Below are 19,046 nucleotides of genomic sequence, written 5' to 3'. Positions count from 1 at the left end.
AGGTTAACCGAAAAGAACAATCAAATCACAAGGGAAAGAAAAACAAAAGAACACTATATCGAAAACAAATTCGAAACTCTAGAATCGTATGCCTCTTGTATTTAGTATTATTTCCAAAAATAACTAGTATGATGCGGAAACAAAAATTACTAGTTATACCTTTTAGAAAGACCTCTTGATCTTCTACCGTATTCCTCTTCTAACCTCGGACGTTTTGTGGACAACGATCTTCCGAGATGAGAACCACCAAGCACCTTCTTCTTCCTTACAAGTTTCGGCCATCAAAACTTCTCCTAGGATGAAGAGGTTCGGCCACCACCACCATGCTCCAAGGGATGCTAGAAAAGAGGCTTCTTTTCTCTCCTTCTTAGATCCGGCCACCAAAGCTATCTCCACCATGAGAAGGTTTCGGCCACACAAAGGAGAGGAGAGGAAAGAAAGGGCCGGCCACACCCAAGGAGAAAAGAGAGGAAAAATAGAATAGAGTCGTTAGCCTTGAAGCCTCCTCTACCCCCTCTTTTATAATCCTTGGTCTTGGCAAATAAGGAAAATTTAATAAAAACTTCCTTAATTCTTTTACCATTGAAAAGGAAAATTTATTTAATTAAAATAATTTTCTCTTTTCAAATTATAATGGCTGACCACTCTTCTCCCCAAAACAAGGAGAGTTTTAATTAAAACAAAAATTAAAACTTCCTAATTTGTTTCTAGAAATTTATAAAAATTTCTCCAATAATTTTAATCCTTCATGATTGGTTAATAAAAGAAATTTTATAAATTAAAATCTTTCTTTTAAACATGTGGATAATTTCCAAAAAGGAAAGTTATCTCTAAAAATTAAAATCTTCTTTCAATCTACAAATAAGGAAAGATATTAAATCTTTTCTTAATCTTTTGTAGAAACTAATAAAAGAGAATTTTTAATTTTTAAACTTTCTTTTAAATCATGAATATAATTAAAAGGAAAGTTTTTACCAAAATTAAAATCAACCTTTTAATCTACAAATAAGGAAAGAGATTTTAACTCTTCTCTTAATCTTTTGTAGAATCTTATAAAAGGAAAGATTTAAATTTTTAAACTCTCTTTTAAATTATATTATCCACATAAGAAAAATTTTAAAATTAAAATTTCTTTTTATTTTAATAGGGACGACCACATGAATTCACCCATGAACATACCCATGGCCGGCCCTAGCTTGGTCTCCAAGCTAGCTTGGCCGGCCCTTATAGGATGAGTAAGAAGGTGGGTATAGGTGGGTATAGTACTCTATAATTAAGAGGCTACGATAGGGACCGAAAGGAAGAATTGGTTTTGGTCTCCCGATAAAATTAAGCATCTCGTGTTCGCCCCGAACACACAACTTAATTTTATCAATAATAATTCATTCCACTAGAGAATTATTATTGAACTACCGCACCAATCCCGAATTACATTTTTGGGCTCCTTCTTATTATGAGTGTGTTAGTCTCCCTGTGTTTAAGATATCGAATGTCCACTAATTAAGTGAGTTACTGACAACTCATTTAATTAATATCTAAATCCAAGAGTAGTACCACTCAACCTTATTATCATGTCGGACTAAGTCCACCTGCAGGGTTTAACATGACAATCCTTATGAGCTCCTCTTGAGAACATTATCAACCTAGTATCTCTAGGACATAATTTCCTTCTATAATCAACAACACACACTATAAGTGATACCATTTCCCAACTTATCGGGCTTGTTGATTCATCGAACTAAATCTCACCCATTGATAAATTAAAGAAATAAATATCAAATATATGTGCTTGTTATTATATTAGAATTAAGAGCACACACTTCCATAATAACCGAGGTCTTTGTTCCTTTATAAAGTCAGTATAAAAGAAACGACCTCAAATGGTCCTACTCAATACACTCTGAGTGTACTAGTGTAATTATATAGTCAAGATAAACTAATACCTAATTACACTACGACCTTCTAATGGTTTGTTCCTTTCCATTTTGGTCGTGAGCTACTGTTTATAATTTATAAGGTACTGATAACATCATCTTCTGCATGTGACACCACATACTATGTTATCTACAATATAAATTAAATGAACAACTACAAACAAATGTAGACAATTTGACCAAATGTGATTCTTTATTCATAATAAATATTTATACCAAAAGCTAGGCTTTTAGTATACACTCTAACAATCTCCCACTTATACTAAAAGACTAAGCTGCCATATATGCTGCCATACATCTGATTCCCATGCCTTTCAAAAAGCTCTTGCCTTAAGGACCTTAGGTTATCATCTGATGAAATCTAGGCGGCAACAACTTCTCCTCGTTATACAATTTCTCGTATTGGGTAGTACTTGCGCTCTATTGTGTTTACTTGCCTTATAGACTCATGGTTTCTTCGAGTTTGTTACTACACCATTATTATTACAATAAATTGTAATAATCTTTGGACAAACTAGAAATCATATCTAAGTCTATCTTGAGGTAATTAAGTCATTCAGCTTTTATGGCTACCTCAGAGGCTTGCCATATACTCAGCTTCTATGGTGGAGTCCAGAAAAACACCTATGCTTATCACTCTTCCATAGTTATGACTTTTCCTCCTAAAGTAAACACAAAACCCCGAGGTCGACTTATTATTGTCCCTATCCGATTGGAAGTCAAAATCCGTGTAACCCACAGGGACCAAATTAACTGCCTTGTAAGCTAGCATATAATCTCTAGCGCCTCTAAGGTACTTTAATATATGCTTTACTGCAGTCCAATGTCCTTGTCTAGGGTTACTTTGATATCTGCTAACTATGCCCTTGGCAAAACAGATTTCTGATCTCGTGCATAGCATACATTAGTTGCCGAAGCATAAAGAACTGCCTACATGTCCTCAATCTTCTTTGATGTCATCGGAGACATCTCTTTACATAAAGACACTCCATGCTTAAAAGGTAAGAAACCTTTTGAGGAGTTTTGCATGCTTAAAACGAGCAAGGATTTTCCGATGTATCAAGCTTGGGATAAGTAAAATATATTTTTTCTTTCGATCCCTTATTACTTTGATCTCAAAAATATATACATTCTCCCAAGTCCTTTATATCGAATTATTTGGACAACCATACCCTTACTTCTGACAACATTTTGATATTGTTTCCAACTACCAAAAATGTTATCTACGTATAGTACAAGAAATACCACCACGTTTCCATCACACCTTTTGTATACACAAGACTTATCCGTTTACTTAATAAATCCATAGGTCTGGATTACTTTGATAAACCGGATGTTCCAAGACCTTGAAGCTTTGCCTCAGTCCATAGACTGATTGAGCTTGCACACAAGATGCTCTTAGCCCTTTGCAATGAACCCTTCTGGTTGCTTTATATGTATGCTTTCATCAAGACTTCCATTAAGGAATGCTGTATTGACATCCACTTGCCAAATAGATAAAAGAATCCGGATAGACTTAAGCATGGCTACTAGTGAAAAAGTTTCCTTTTTCATCAAGCCTTGCTTTGAAAGTTACTACCTTCCTTTCTATCCCTCTTTTCCTATTATAGACCTTTTAACACCCAAAGGCTTTTACACCATTTGGTGGTTTTACAAGTTTCCAGATTTTATTAGAATACATATATTCTAATTCTGATATTCATTACTCTTTGCCAAGATGTTGCATCTTTATCTTGGAGTGTTTCGTCATATGTCCGGAGATCAGGTTTATGTCCTCCAGGGATCGAGTCCAAAAACTCTCCCAAAACATGAATCTTTTTAGGTTGCCTAACAACCCTCCCACTACGACAAGACACTTTCTGCAATTGTGTATCATTTGTGATACGTGTTGCAGTTTCCTCGTGGTATCTCATCTTGTACAGTTGGTACTAGATTAGACATGCCTTTTATTATTTCCTTAAGAACACATTTTCTTATGGGCACATGGTTTATTACATAGTCCTTTTCTAAAAATCGGTCATTGATACTAACAATGATCTTCTGATTTTTAAGACTATAAACCTACTTTCATTTTACTAGGATAACCCACAAACAAGTGAATTCCTGTCCAACTTATCATTGTCTCTCTTCTGCATATGTGCTGGACTACCCGAATCCGAATATGCTTCGAAATAGGCTTACGCCTATTCAGCAATTCTATATGAGTAGAGAGTTCTGACTTTAGAAGGTACTATATTCACTCCTGTTTCCAGAGTATATCCTTAAAATGATTTTGATAATATTCTTAATAACTCATCAATCTACTTATTTCCATAAGAGTCCTATACCTTCCTTTTCCTACACCATTCTGTTGGAGTGTACCAGGTGCAGTTAGTTTGGATTGAATCCTTACTTCTGATAAATGACTCCTAAATTCTCCCAAGAGGTACTTGCCACTACGATCTTACCGTAGTGTCTTGATACTTTTACTTTGTCGTTTCTCCACATCAGCCTCGTACTCTTTGAACTAATCAAAGCACTTAGACTTGCGGCACATCAAGTAAATATATCCGTAACTCAAATAGTTGTCTATAAAATAGATGAAATATTTGAAACAACCTCTTGCCCGGATGCTCATAGGATCACACAAATCAGAATGAACCAATTCCAATATATCTTTGACTCCATACCCCTTAGACTTAAAAGCTTCTTGGTTATTTTTCCTTCCAAGTAAGACTCGTAGGTTGGAAAGATTTCCACTGCTAATGAACCCAAAAGTTCATCAGCTACCAATGAATCCTACTTAAGTTAATATAACCTAGCTTTAGATGCCAAAGATATAATTGGTTCATTTCCGAAGGTTGCTTTCTCTTAAAGTTAGAAGATGTGTTACTAATTTCTATTTGTTGCATCGTGGGAGTTATTGGATTATAAATTTTCAACCAACATACCAGAATAGATAACTTCCCTATTTTTCTTGATAACAACTTTGTTATCAAAATAGACACAATATCTATTCTATAATAGTTTAGAAACTGAAATCAGGTTCTTTCTAAACTTAGTATGTAAAGACAATTTCTAATAATCCATATTTTATTCCTATTAGAGAATAAACCTCTCCCACTGCAACAGCTGCTATTTTTTTTAGTAATGCTCATGTGGACGGTGTTTTTATTTTCATTTAGTTGTCGGGTTTCCTGGAACCCTGCAATGAATTGCAGACATGATTAATGGCATCTGTATCTACACTCCAGGTTCTGGTAGATAGCACCACTAGACATGTTTCAACTAATGAATTAAATACACCTAAATTGTTCTTAGTTCTAAGAGGACAGTCTACCTTAATGTCCAAATCCTATTTCTAATCAATTATTATTGGGACCACTAAGTCTATCCTAAAGTATATCAGCTAGGGATTGACCATCATCCTAAGAATCACAAAAATATTTGGTTAAGACCAACTCCTTAAAAATCCCCATGAATTTTGTATGCCACGTTAGTGTGGACGTATACAAATTCAAAGAGGAAATTTTATCATTTAATTTTATTATCTCGTCAACCTTACTTTATGACGAATAAAATTAATAGTTGGTCTATCTTTAATCAAATATTTGGTCAAGACTCTAAATTTAAAATAATATTGATTCCTCTAACAATACTATTTAAATTTACCAACACCTCAAAACACCGTGAATTTTGCATGCCACGTTAGTGTGGGCGTATACAAAATCAACATTTGTAAGAGGAGGGTTTTACCCATTAACTATCTTGTCAACGAAACTTTATGACAAATAAAATTATCTCAAACACCGTTAATTTTGTATGCCACGTTAGTGTGGACGTATACAAAATCAATCATTTGTAAGAGGGGTTTTAACCCTTAAATTTTATTATCTTGTCAACCTAGTTTTATGACAAATTAATAGTTGGTTTCATTTGGTCACACAAATAATAGCAGTGACTCCGATGGGGAGGATACTATTAGATGTGTCTAAGTGTATACCATTACTTGACACTAAGTCCATTAATAAGATTATGCCCCTTCCGTTGGGGAAGATCACACGCTCTTAATTAACTTCCTATAGTCATCCAAAAATGGAAGTCTGTTCTAGTGATCTGCAAACAAATTCATCCGTTATGGAGGAAGGCACTCAGAGCCAACGCGCAAGCTTGTTTGCATCACTTACAAACCAGTAATGGAGACCATGGGATTTACTTAAAAATCCCTCTCCCACTTAGTTATTTATAAATGAGGAATTTTAAACTATGCTAGCCTACTAAACTTGTAAACTAACATGCACACATAGCACAATATAAAAGTAATAAATAGAAAATCTAATTTTCAACTATTATGACTTTTATCTCTAGTTGTCCTCCGTGTGTTGTCATCCCAAGCTGCTGCCATATTTGGCCACCGCCACCGGGTCTAGCTGTCGCCTCCATCTTGCTCCTAGTTCCGCTGCGCCTCTGGTCCTTAGAAAGTTCCACGCTTTGCAAGATTCGATCCGCGACATAAATAGAATTTTACATTTTGATCCTATATTCCATAAAAGGAATGTACATATATCTAGATCAAAAATAAAATCCTAATAAAACTAAATACAGCTCCTGCTGTATTTTAATACAATCATGCACACACATATAAATGCCCTTGACATGTCCAAGGGTCCAATCACACACATAATAATTAAAAGCCATAATAGTTGGATCCTGCATCCACAAAGTTAGCACATCCTACTATTAACCTGCCTAAATTATGTATGACATGTGCATAATTATCCTAATACCAAATACACAGAGGCAAAACCCTAGCTCTGATACCAATTGTTGGTTGCTACTCGGAAAACCTAGAGGTTCCACTGTACAAAAATTTTGTACAAAGGTCTGAACCTTTTCCTAGCTACCATGTGTTCTTTTAAATTAAATTTTGGATCGCCTGCGGAACTTAACACGTTTGATCCAAAACTTAATCTATTCGTTCTTTTAGGTTTTGACTTGGGTCTCCTGCGGAACTTAACACGTTCGACCCAAATCACCTTAAGTTATTAATTCCATTAAATATTAATTTCCATAATTGGTTCCCAGTACTGACGTGGCGAGGCACATGACCTTCTTGGATATGGGAGCAACCACCACCGACTAGACAAAACCTTTTATGGAAAGCTAATATTTAATTTCCTAAAATAACTTTAGGTTAACCGAAAAGAACAATCAAATCACAAGGGAAAGAAAAACAAAAGAACACTATATTGAAAACAAATTCGAAACTCTAGAATCATATGCCTCTTGTATTTAGTATTATTTCCAAAAATAACTAGTATGATGCGGAAACAAAAATTACTAGTTATACCTTTTAGAAAGACCTCTTGATCTTCTACCGTATTCCTCTTCTAACCTCGGACGTTGTGTGGGCAACGATCTTCCGAGATGAGAACCACCAAGCACCTTCTTCTTCCTTACAAGTTTCGGCCATCAAAACTTCTCCTAGGATGAAGAGGTTCGGCCACCACCACCATGCTCCAAGGGATGCTAGAAAAGAGGCTTCTTTTCTCTCCTTCTTCTCCTTCTTAGATCCGGCCACCAAAGCTATCTCCACCATGAGAAGGTTTCGGCCACACAAAGGAGAGGAGAGGAAAGAAAGGGCCGGCCACACCCAAGGAGAAAAGAGAGGAAAAATAGAATAGAGTCGTTAGCCTTGAAGCCTCCTCTACCCCCTCTTTTATAATCCTTGGTCTTGGCAAATAAGGAAAATTTAATAAAAACTTCCTTAATTCTTTTGCCATTGAAAAGGAAAATTTATTTAATTAAAATAATTTTCTTTTCAAATTATAATGGCCGGCCACTCTTCTCCCCAAAACAAGGAGAGTTTTAATTAAAATAAAAATTAAAACTTCCTAATTTGTTTCTAGAAATTTATAAAAATTTCTCCAATAATTTTAATCCCTTCATGATTGGTTAATAAAAAGAAATTTTATAAATTAAAATCTTTCTTTTAAACATGTGGATAATTTCCAAAAGGAAAGTTATCTCTAAAAATTAAAATCTCCTTTCAATCTACAAATAAGGAAAGATATTAAATCTTTTCTTAATCTTTGTAGAAACTAATAAAAGAATTTTTAATTTTAAACTTTCTTTTAAATCATGAATATAATTAAAAGGAAAGTTTTTACCAAAATTAAAATCAACCTTTTAATCTACAAATAAGGAAAGAGATTTTAACTCTTCTCTTAATCTTTTGTAGAATCTTATAAAAGGAAAGATTTAAAATTTTAAACTCTCTTTTAAATTATATTATCCACATAAGAAAAATTTTAAAATTAAAATTCCTTTTTATTTTAATAGGGACGACCACATGAATTCACCCATGAACATACCCAGGCCGGCTAGCTTGGTCTCCAAGCTAGCTTGGGGCCCCCTATAGGATGGGTAAGAAGGTGGGTATAGGTGGGTATAGTACTCTATAATTAAGAGGCTACGATAGGGACCGAGAGGAAGAATTGGTTTTGGTCTCCGATAAAATTAAGCATCGCCTCGAACACACAACTTAATTTTATCAATAATAATTCATTCCACTAGAGAATTATTATTGAACTACCGCACCAATCCCGAATTACATTTTTGGGCTCCTTCTTATTATGAGTGTGTTAGTCTCCCTGTGTTTAAGATATCGAATGTCCACTAATTAAGTGAGTTACTGACAACTCATTTAATTAATATCTAAATCCAAGAGTAGTACCACTCAACCTTATTATCATGTTGGACTAAGTCCACCTGCAGGGTTTAACATGACAATCCTTATGAGCTCCTCTTGAGAACATTATCAACCTAGTATCTCTAGGACACAGTTTCCTTCTATAATCAACAACACACACTATAAGTGATACCATTTCCCAACTTATCGGGCTTGTTGATTCATCGAACTAAATCTCACCCATTGATAAATTAAAGAAATAAATATCAAATATATGTGCTTGTTATTATATTAGAATTAAGAGCACACACTTCCATAATAACCGAGGTCTTTGTTACTTTATAAAGTCAGTATAAAAGAAACGACCTCAAATGGTCCTACTCAATACACTCTGAGTGTACTAGTGTAATTATATAGTCAAGATAAACTAATACCTAATTACACTATGACCTTCTAATGGTTTGTTCCTTTCCATTTTGGTCGTGAGCTACTGTTTATAATTTATAAGGTACTGATAACATCATCTTCTGCATGTGACACCACATACTATGTTATCTACAATATAAATTAAATGAACAACTACAAACAAATGTAGACAATTTGACCAAATGTGATTCTTTATTCATAATAAATATTTATACCAAAAGCTAGGCTTTTAGTATACACTCTAACAGACCTGATATCTCGGGTGCTGAGCAAAAGTACAGTCGGTCTGGAGGACCGGTCTGGCAATAGGTTGTTGGTCCCTTTGGAGGCCGACAAGAGATGATGGGTGAATTGCCCTACAAAAATAAACCATAAACTTTTCTCAGATATTCAACTAATTTAAAAGAACTTGTAATAATAAATGAAAGAGACTAAATAGAAACGAATTCAGACACAGAGGGTTTACTTAGTTTGCAATCAGAGGATTGCTAATCCAAGGCAAAGATGACGCACTATCTGATTCTCCTTTGGGCAGAGTAGCCTCTTACGACGTTGACAGTACAAAAGAATAGAAAGCACAAAGAAAATGAATTACAAGTTCGTTGAATTGACTGTGCAGATCAGTGCTATATTTATAGCACTGTTCGGGGTGTCCCGAAGGGGTTCCGGACGCCCTGGGGGGATAAAACTTTATCCCCCAACGTTCAGATCGCTTTAGAATCGATCTGGTCAAAAAACTTCATCCCGGGCGCCCGGAAGGGTTCCGGGCGCCCCAGGCTGCTCCGAGCGCCCAGAATGGTTCCGGGCGCCCCGTGCCTTAAAGTCAACAGAAGTTAACTTTTTCGTCTCTGGTTCAGCTCGTCTCGGTCCAGATCTTGTTCGCTCCGGCTCCGCTAGCTTGGGTGATCTCGGCCATCAGGAATAGGGCTCACCCGAACCCAAGTTCCGGCCTTCTCCTCGAGCAGCCTTCCTTCCCAGTTTCTCGTCCCTCGAACGCCGCACACGTTCTTCTCATCCACCGGTGTACTCTTCCGCGGTCACCTAGTCCCTCGACACACCGAGCCCGTCGGCTCTCTCCCCGTGCCGTCCTTCTCGCTAGGCGCGTCTTCCGCTCGACTTCCTGTGTTCCTAAGCTCCTGCACACTTAGACACAAGGGTTAGACAAAGCAGGACCTAACTTAACTTGTTTGATCACATCAAAACACCTTGGGGTTCCAACATAGTTAACTTCTCCTGAGAGGAATAGGTAAGGGCGCGCTCCCTGTTGAGGGAACAGTAGGCGTCGATTCAACCTAGAGTTTCTTTCGGAAATCCGAAAGTCAGAATCGGATAGTCCGAAGATTGTCAAGTTATTGATTTATATATCATTTACTATTTTATCTAACTTTATTTTGCAGGAAACTAATAGTTTTGTAGGGTTGGACTTAGTCTTGATCGGTCCATCGAATGTCTGGATCGGTCGACCGAACCTCAGTACAAAAGGATCAGAATTCTAGCTCTCAGTGAAGTGTCGACCAGAGGGATCGGTCGACCGAACCGAGGATAGACAGAGACTCAGTGAAGCCGGGTTGATCAAATCGGATAAGGCAAAGATCATCAGCAATCGATCGACTAAACGACGAGATCGGTCGACCTAACGAAGGCGCTATCCGGAAAGGCTGCATTTGGGTGGAAGGCCGGGAGGATTCAGCAAGTTTAGTCGATCGAACCTGGAGATTGGTCGACCGATCCGGGTCGAGTCAAAATTTGATCCCAAGATTAGAGGATCTGGATCAGGTTTGAAGATGCTATAAAAAGGGGTCTCGGCCGGCACTTCAGAGATACCAAAAATCAGACTATTTGTACTCCTGTGTGTTGTTCCGAAACGCTTCAACAATGCTCAACTCCTGCTCCGACAATCAACGTCTCTTTTACTCATTCTTATATTGTACGTATACTTTGTTTAGTTTTGTACTTGTACTTACTTACTTGTAAAGAATTTCTGAGCTATTAGTGATTGTCCAACGTAAGCGATCAACGATCGCAGGCCTTAGAGTAGGAGTCGTCATAAGCTACGAACCAAGTAAAAGAAATCGTGTTAGTGATTGTTTTTGTGTCTTTCTTTATTCCACTGCGTTCTTACTTTGTGTTTTTCGATAAACGAACAAATTAGCCACGAGTACTATTTACCCTCCTCTAGCATGTCATCGATCCTATAATGTGGACAGAAGATCTTTGCTCAGTATACGATATACGATTTCGATATGGATATACCATACTAAATTACCCCTAGACGGATGTTTAATTAGGTATTAATTTTTTTAATAAACTAAATAAACAAATAGGATACGAAGTGAAGGTCTTTAATGTTGAATTAAAGTAGGCATTAAAAGATAAAAAAATATATTGATCTAAATTAGAGTTGATTTAGACTTAATTTGATTAAATGCTAATTGAATAAAATTTAATTGAGTTAAATCGATTCATTCAATTTAGGTTTTTTATTAAATCTATTTTTTTTATTTCTCTTTCATATAAACAATCTTACTCTCAACGTCGTGCCTCCGCGCACCGATTTATTTTCCTTTATTCCTTGTTTTTACCTCCACACACCGATTTATTTTCCTTTATTACTTGTTATTTTTCCTTCAGTCGTAGTTTAATTGTTTGATTCTTGATCTCCTTTTGCCAATAGTTTGTTTTTCCTTCCTCTTCTTTAAAATAGCAATCCTTCTTCTTCCATTTCTTTTGTTGTTTTAGACGACTTCCATTTTTTCTCTTTCATCCTACTAGTTGAGTCAAATTGAGATATATAATTTGAATTATTTTAAAATAGAATATCAATTCATATAAAATTCGTCAAATTAGTAAAATATATTAATTTCTACCGTATAATGTAATATCAAAAATATTTCAATTTTTAGACTTCTTCTCTTGGCGATAATCATTGGTCTTATTTATATTGAATTAGATTCGAGAAAAAAATAGATATGTGAATATCATGTTTAAGAGATGAGATAAGATGTTCATCTATAAAGATGAGACTTTTTTTTTTATTTTAATCAAAAGGTATCACATGCCACCATGTCCTCTATAAGAGCATCTTCAATGCATGCAAGATTTTTATAGAGATTTGAAAAATGAAAAAGTTGAACAAAAAATTTTTAACTATTGTAGATGCAAGGTTTGAGCTTTGTATTTTAAGAGCAGTAGTAAAATTTCAAAACTATTTTTTTCTTTAAAATTTATGCAATATGCATATAGCCATGCAATTACATGTTATTAATTAGACCATTTAAAAATTATTTAGAACTTTTTAGAACTCTAACTATTGAAGTTATTTCAATAGGTTTTTAGAATGTTGATGTGACATATTGGAATCATAAAAAAAGCTTTTGTAGAACTTTAACCATTGGAGATGCCCTAAGGACTCTCCAATAGTTAGAATTTTACAAAAACTTTTTTTATGATCCCAATATGTTATATCATGCCACATCAACATTCTAAAAACTTATTAAAATATCTCTAATAATTAGAGTTCTAAATGATTTTTATGTGGTCTAATTAATAACATGTAATTATATGACTACATCTATATTACATCAATTTCAAGATAAAAAAGTAACTTTGAATTTTTAATATAAAGGTCATACCTTGCACCTACAATGGTTAGAATTTTTTGGGTGCTTTTTTATTTTACAAACTTCTTTAAAAACCTTGTATTGGAAATGTCCTAAAATATCAAAGTTAATCTCGATATCTATGCCACAAACATTAAATACACTATCAAGATTTGACCAATTCAATAATATTCATGTTTATTAGTTACAATTTCATAGCTATTATAATATATATCTAATATGATAAAAAACATTCAACTTGTAGCAGTTATAATTTTAAAGTTGCTACAACACATATTCAATCCTATTTCATATACATATTTACGTTGTAGAATCTATGAAATTATAATTGTTACAATGTGAATTCAACCTATTCATCTAATATTTACGTTATAACACATACGAAATGTTAGTTGTTGTAATATTTATAACAGTTATACTGTACCTGATCCATTCATAATTGAATGCATGTGACAGGAGTTTCCGAGTAACAATGTCATTTTAAAGAGATTAATGAGTTGAGGTGTTTTTTAATAAAAAATTTAAATAATAATAATAATAATAAAATAAATAAATTTAATATCTTAATGACCTTTTAATATCATATCATCTCTATAGATATATATAGGCCAGAATTAAATTGTAATGCATACATATAATTAAGATATAGAGATGATATTATTAAAATATTTTTAATAATGATTTATAAAAGTGTATTCTGGTTATATATATATATATATATTTCTGTAATTACAAAAGTATTTTCGGAATAAAGTCCATTATTTAAAAAAAATCGATAAAATATTATTTTAAAATATAATATTTTAGTAAACTGTGATACCTAACCTTTTAACAGAATTTAAATTTAGATTAAAAAAATCTTTTAAAACAATTTTGAATATTTTTATGTATTTATAGAAATTATTCCTTACATCTATTATTAGTAGTCTTTAATGGGCAATTTAATATGAATATACAGATTGTCTTACTATTTTACCCTTGAAATTTGAACGGACGGTTCGATGACCTTCGACGTGGACCTCAAAGATGGTCGAACCATTTTAATCCGACAGTGAAAATGCACCAGAAATTTGTTAAAGGAGTGGCAGTCTCGTAATTTTGTGCAATATAGCGGCCTTCTGATTAAATCGAAATTTAAACCTCCACAGCGGTTAACGTACCGTATCGGATCCGACCACGTCATCACAGCGTTCCTATGCTCCTAGAGATCCTATATACTAGCGACTGAATAACACGTGGCAAAACTTAAAATTACAAATTCATCAAATCACAGGTCGCCATGTGGATCGGATCACTTTTAATTACCTCCCATTTCGTGACTAGCCCCTCTACTCGCCATAACTCGTTTCCAGCACGGACTCGTTTGACGGTTTTACCTTCCTTAGATTAAACGGGGCCCGCAGAATTCATTGGAGGGTATGTCGTGGGTGTTATTGTGGGAGTAAATTTGTTTTCAATTTTCTTTTCTCTAACCTAGGGTTTTGCTGTGCCGTTCGGTGGGCGCACATTTCCTCTGCGCTTCCATTTCCTCTCTATAAAAGAACCCCTTTCTTGACCACATTTTCTCTCTTCAAGTTTCGTGAGATCTTTTGGGATCGCCATTCTCGTTCGATTTCTTGCTTCTCGTTGGCGACGTGAGTTGCAGCAGAGCAAGATGTCGCTGAGGCCGAGCGAGAGGGCGGAGGTACGCCGGAACAAGTACAAGGTCGCTGTCGACGCTGAGGAAGGGCGGCGCCGCAGGGAGGACAACATGGTTGAAATACGAAAGAATCGTCGGGAGGAAAGCCTACAGAAGAAGCGACGGGAGGGGATGATGGCTCAGTCGTTTCCTCAGCCGGTCCACACCTCTCCGGTGGAGCAGAAGGTGATCTTTCTTCCTATGATTATTTTATTTTATTTTAAAGTTTCATTTGGATTCGTATATCGATGTGAACCCCCATTGACTTCTGTTGTGTCTTAATCCGGATCGGTTGGATCGATAGTGATAGGGTTAGGGTATTGGATATGGAACTAGTAATTTATTAATTTGTTTGATTTGATGATTTGCAGTTAGAAAATCTTCCGGTGTTGGTCGCAGGTGCTCATTCTGATGACACTTCTATGCAATTGGAAGCAGTTACGAACTTTCGTAAATTACTCTCAATAGGTATTTGCTGATCATTCATTTTGCTGTGTTGTATCGCTTTCGTCTTTAGTTCGATAAGTTGACCATTCTGAATAATTAATTTTGTTTTTACCTGGTATTTATCTCGTCAGAAAGAAGCCCTCCAATCGAGGAGGTGATACAATCTGGGGTAGTTCCTCGATTTGTTGAATTCCTCACGAGGGATGATTATCCTCAACTTCAGGTCAGTCGGATTCCATGTCATATTAAATTAATGTTTTCTTTTTCTTTGTTAACTCAAGCTTATATGACAGTTTTTGTTTGCATGCTGTAGTTTGAAGCTGCTTGGGCTCTCACCAATATTGCGTCTGGAACTTCTGATAACACAAGGGTTGTAATAGATAGTGGAGCAGTCCAGATATTTGTTAAACTTCTCAGTTCCCTGAGTGAAGATGTCCGTGAGCAGGTATGTACTTCCGCAGATTGGTGTTTCATTGATAGGTTTGTGTGCTTTTGTTATGAATAGTTTAGCTAATCCATTGTATCTTATCTAGGCGGTATGGGCCTTGGGGAATGTAGCTGGTGATTCTCCGAAATACAGAGATTTTGTCCTTGCCAATGGAGCGCTATTTCCTCTCCTGCAACAGCTGAACGAGCGTGCAAAACTCTCCATGTTAAGGAACGCCACATGGACTCTTTCTAATTTCTGCAGAGGGAAGCCACAACCAGATTTTGAAATGGTATTTGTTTTTTTTTAAAAGAAGTCTCAGTTAGTCTTTTTGTTATATTCTCATATACATTTGGTGTTTATATTAATTTCTTCCATGCATTTTGATCAGGTTAAGTCTGCTCTTCCGGTCCTTGAGCGATTAATTCATTCCAATGATGAGGAAGTGCTCACAGATGCATGCTGGGCGTTGTCTTATTTGTCTGATGGCAGCAATGAGAAAATACAAGCTGTACTTGAGGCTGGTGTCTGTCCTCGTCTTGTAGAACTACTACTGTATGGAAGCATTGACCTTGTTCATTTGCATCACATTTTTGTATCTTTAAATGATTAATTCATTTAAGTTTATGGCAGCCATCCATCACCTTCTGTGCTTATTCCAGCCCTTCGCACTGTGGGTAACATTGTGACGGGAGATGATCTGCAGACACAGGTATGTTAAAGTACCATTGTTGGTTTTTATTAAGTTTTTCTACTTGATTTGTTTGCTTGTGGGCTTCATCTTTTGCTCTTGTTTCTGATGTGAGTTATCCGTACTAGTGAGCTAGGATGCAAAAGAACCGTGCTTATTTATGGGACATGCCTGGCATTTCATAACTATGATTCACTTTTCTTTTACTCTGATATCCATTATCCTGTTTTCCCTTTTGACTTTATTTTTTAGAAATTAGTATTCAGTGCTTAGGTGACTTTATTTTATACTCTGATATGTTCCGTGTACAGCATGAACAGAGCTATTAGATTTAACTTCTTTTTTTTTGTATATCTAAAATGGAATCCATAATAAATTTGTTATGTTGTGTGCTGCCTCATACTAGATATCTGATTATATATGCAAAGACTTGAAATTGTCGATAAATTTATATGCTTATGTTCATGTCTAATAATCTAGTTCGTATGAAAATATAACATCAAAAAGATATGCTTCAAAATACATGGGTTCTTCCATCACAAGTGCCACCAATAACTTAAATATTTAAATTCTTTCTTCAAGGAGTAGACAGAATTTGTACAATATTTGCATAATATTTAACTGCTACAAATATAAGTAGCAGTATTTGTAATTCACTTATATTTATTCTCACGTTCCAAAATGTATCTTTGACTTTTTGCTATATGCCATCTTGATTTTAATTGTACTTTCCTTTGTTATTGTTTTTGTTTTCAGTATGTGATTAATCATAATGCTCTTCCCTGCCTCCTCAACCTCTTGACTGGCAATCACAAAAAGAGCATAAAAAAGGAAGCTTGTTGGACCATATCAAACATCACAGCTGGAAACAAGGAACAAATACAGGTGAATTTTATGAGCATTAAAAATGGCAAATCATCTAATGCATGTTTATAAGGGTTTGCCAACAGTTTGAAAACAATGATGCAGCTGTTTTTATCCTTGTATTTCAAGGATAACAATGTCCACTATGAAATTTATCTTTGTGCATATAATGCATGTGAATTCATCAATTTTGCAAACGAAGATTCTCCAGTGTTTTTTGCTTGTAATTAGAAGTCTAAGATAGTTTTTGTTTCCACTGGAGTGTCCCTAAAATTATAACTACTTATCTAACGTGTTGGTGCATTCCACTAGTTGGCTTGAGAGACTAATTTCTACTATTCATGGCATCTTTTTTTTTTTAATTGTTAACTTTAAACCTAAGAAGTTCTCATTTGTTAATGCAATTGGCTAAATATTTAGAAACTTCTTCCCCTTCATGTTTACAGTAATAAAAACATTTATGAAATGCTGCAGGTTGTCATATCTGCTGGTATCATTGGTCCCCTTGTGAATATAATGCGAACTGCAGAGTTTGATATCAAGAAAGAGGCAGCGTGGGCCATTTCTAATGCCACTTCGGGTGGTACACAAGAGCAGATAAAGTATGTAATTGTTATTTTTTTTTTCATTGAACTGTTCAATTTACCCTGGTCAACTGAAATTTGTTGGTTTGAGCAGGTACTTGGTTAGTCAGGGCTGTATCCAGCCCTTATGTGACCTACTCGTGTGCCCAGATCCAAGAATCGTCACTGTTTGCCTGGAAGGGCTTGAAAATATCTTGAAGGTTGGCGAAGTGGAGAAGAACTTGGGTGCTAGTGGCGATGTCAATTTATATGCTCAGATGATTGACGAAGAGGGCTTGGAGAAGATTGAAAATCTTCAGAGCCATGATAATACTGAAATTTACGAGAAAGCTGTGAATATTCTTGAAACTTATTGGTTAGAGGAGGAAGAAGCAGCAATGCCTACAGCTGATGCTGCTCAAACTGGATTCCATTTCGGGAACAACGACCAAAATGGAGGTCCTCATGGAGGCTTCAACTTCAGTTAAACAATGGTAGGAAGTTGATTCCAAATGTTTTCAAATTACGTGAATTATAATTGTTACAATAACCCACTAGTTCCAACTATCTGAAACAGCTCTATAATTTAAATATGCAAATAAGAATTTCTACATTGCAGGTGGTATTCTATGGAGGTGCAGGGATCGTGTCTCAGTAGCTGGAGATGGTTCCAGTTCAGAGTCCTCATCGGGCAAGTTGCGTCAGGGGTCAAGGTTTGAGGTTGAGGTCGAGGTTGGGTCAGTCGAGTCCAGTCCAGTCTGTTAAAGTGGGACCAATAGAGTAAGGCCTTTAACGAAAGATGACACTATGTTGCACAATCAAATGATCACATGGCTTAAGCTTAATGCAACCCAATGGAAAGGAGTTCTTGTGATGAATTAGTTTAGGGCCTGGATGCCTTGTTTTTGCCTCAGAGTATGAGCATTTCCAAGGTCTCAGTTGAATTTGTTACTGGTTAAGAGTCATTCTCTCATTGATGGCAGGTCATGTTTTATGGCCTTCTCCAGTCATGTTATGGGTGTCAAGAAAGATTGTACTGATTAACATTTGCTAGTCTCTTCAGTTGATGTTCGTCAGTTGAAAGTTTATTGCTTTTACAAGATCATTTCCTTCTGGAATTCATTTGGTCGATGTTAACAGGACCTTTTTTGGCTGTGTTGATGAACATGTTTGTTGAATAATTTGTCGGAGATATGTAGGAATTAGTTGAATTTAAATTCATAAAATTGAATTCAATTTATCTATTTAAATGACTTTAGCTGATAATCTTAGATTGTCAGTGGGACTGATTTTTGTTAAGTGTTGAGCGCAAATTGGTCGAGCAGACTGAGAGTCCGAGCGGGTAGGTCGATCGAGTAGGTAGTATAGCTGACTATGTTGTGTAGCAAATCAAGTAGAGCGTTCGAATGAGTGAATGGTCGGACGGGCGTGCAGTTGAGTGGAGGAAGAGGCGAAACGAATGAGCGAACGGGGCGAGTGGTCGAACAAGTAGAGCGGTCGAGCGAACTGAGCAAGCGACCGAGTGAATTAGCGGTTGAGTGAACACAGAGTTCGAGTGAGCGGATGACCGAGGCCTGCGAAGGCCGCAGTTTCCTTGAAATAGATTCGCCCCACCTCCGGCTGTGCTTCGAGATTTCTTGGGGTGTCTGTTTCCCAGGATACAACGGTGAACCGTGATTCCATCAAGCACTAATGGTTATACTGAACTGAGAGGTACTCAACTGCT

General features: G+C 35.9%; 1 protein-coding gene across 1 annotated transcript; it reads left to right on the top strand.

The window, feature by feature from the left end:
- The first annotated feature begins 14,149 nt into the window (after positions 1 to 14,149).
- On the top strand, positions 14,150 to 18,420 carry LOC122047022 (importin subunit alpha-1b-like). The gene is made up of 11 exons (XM_042608035.1): positions 14,150 to 14,514; positions 14,700 to 14,796; positions 14,907 to 14,998; positions 15,089 to 15,220; positions 15,309 to 15,494; positions 15,594 to 15,757; positions 15,836 to 15,914; positions 16,650 to 16,778; positions 17,232 to 17,359; positions 17,436 to 17,814; positions 17,940 to 18,420. Exons 1-10 carry the CDS (start codon positions 14,305 to 14,307, stop codon positions 17,806 to 17,808), a joined length of 1,590 nt encoding a protein of 529 aa, XP_042463969.1. The 5' UTR covers positions 14,150 to 14,304; the 3' UTR covers positions 17,809 to 17,814; positions 17,940 to 18,420.
- The last annotated feature ends 626 nt before the right edge of the window (positions 18,421 to 19,046 follow it).

The sequence above is a fragment of the Zingiber officinale genome, chromosome 2B (assembly GCF_018446385.1).
Source record: "Zingiber officinale cultivar Zhangliang chromosome 2B, Zo_v1.1, whole genome shotgun sequence".
Classification (NCBI taxonomy): domain Eukaryota; kingdom Viridiplantae; phylum Streptophyta; class Magnoliopsida; order Zingiberales; family Zingiberaceae; genus Zingiber; species Zingiber officinale.
This window is presented reverse-complemented; position numbering and strand designations above follow the sequence as displayed.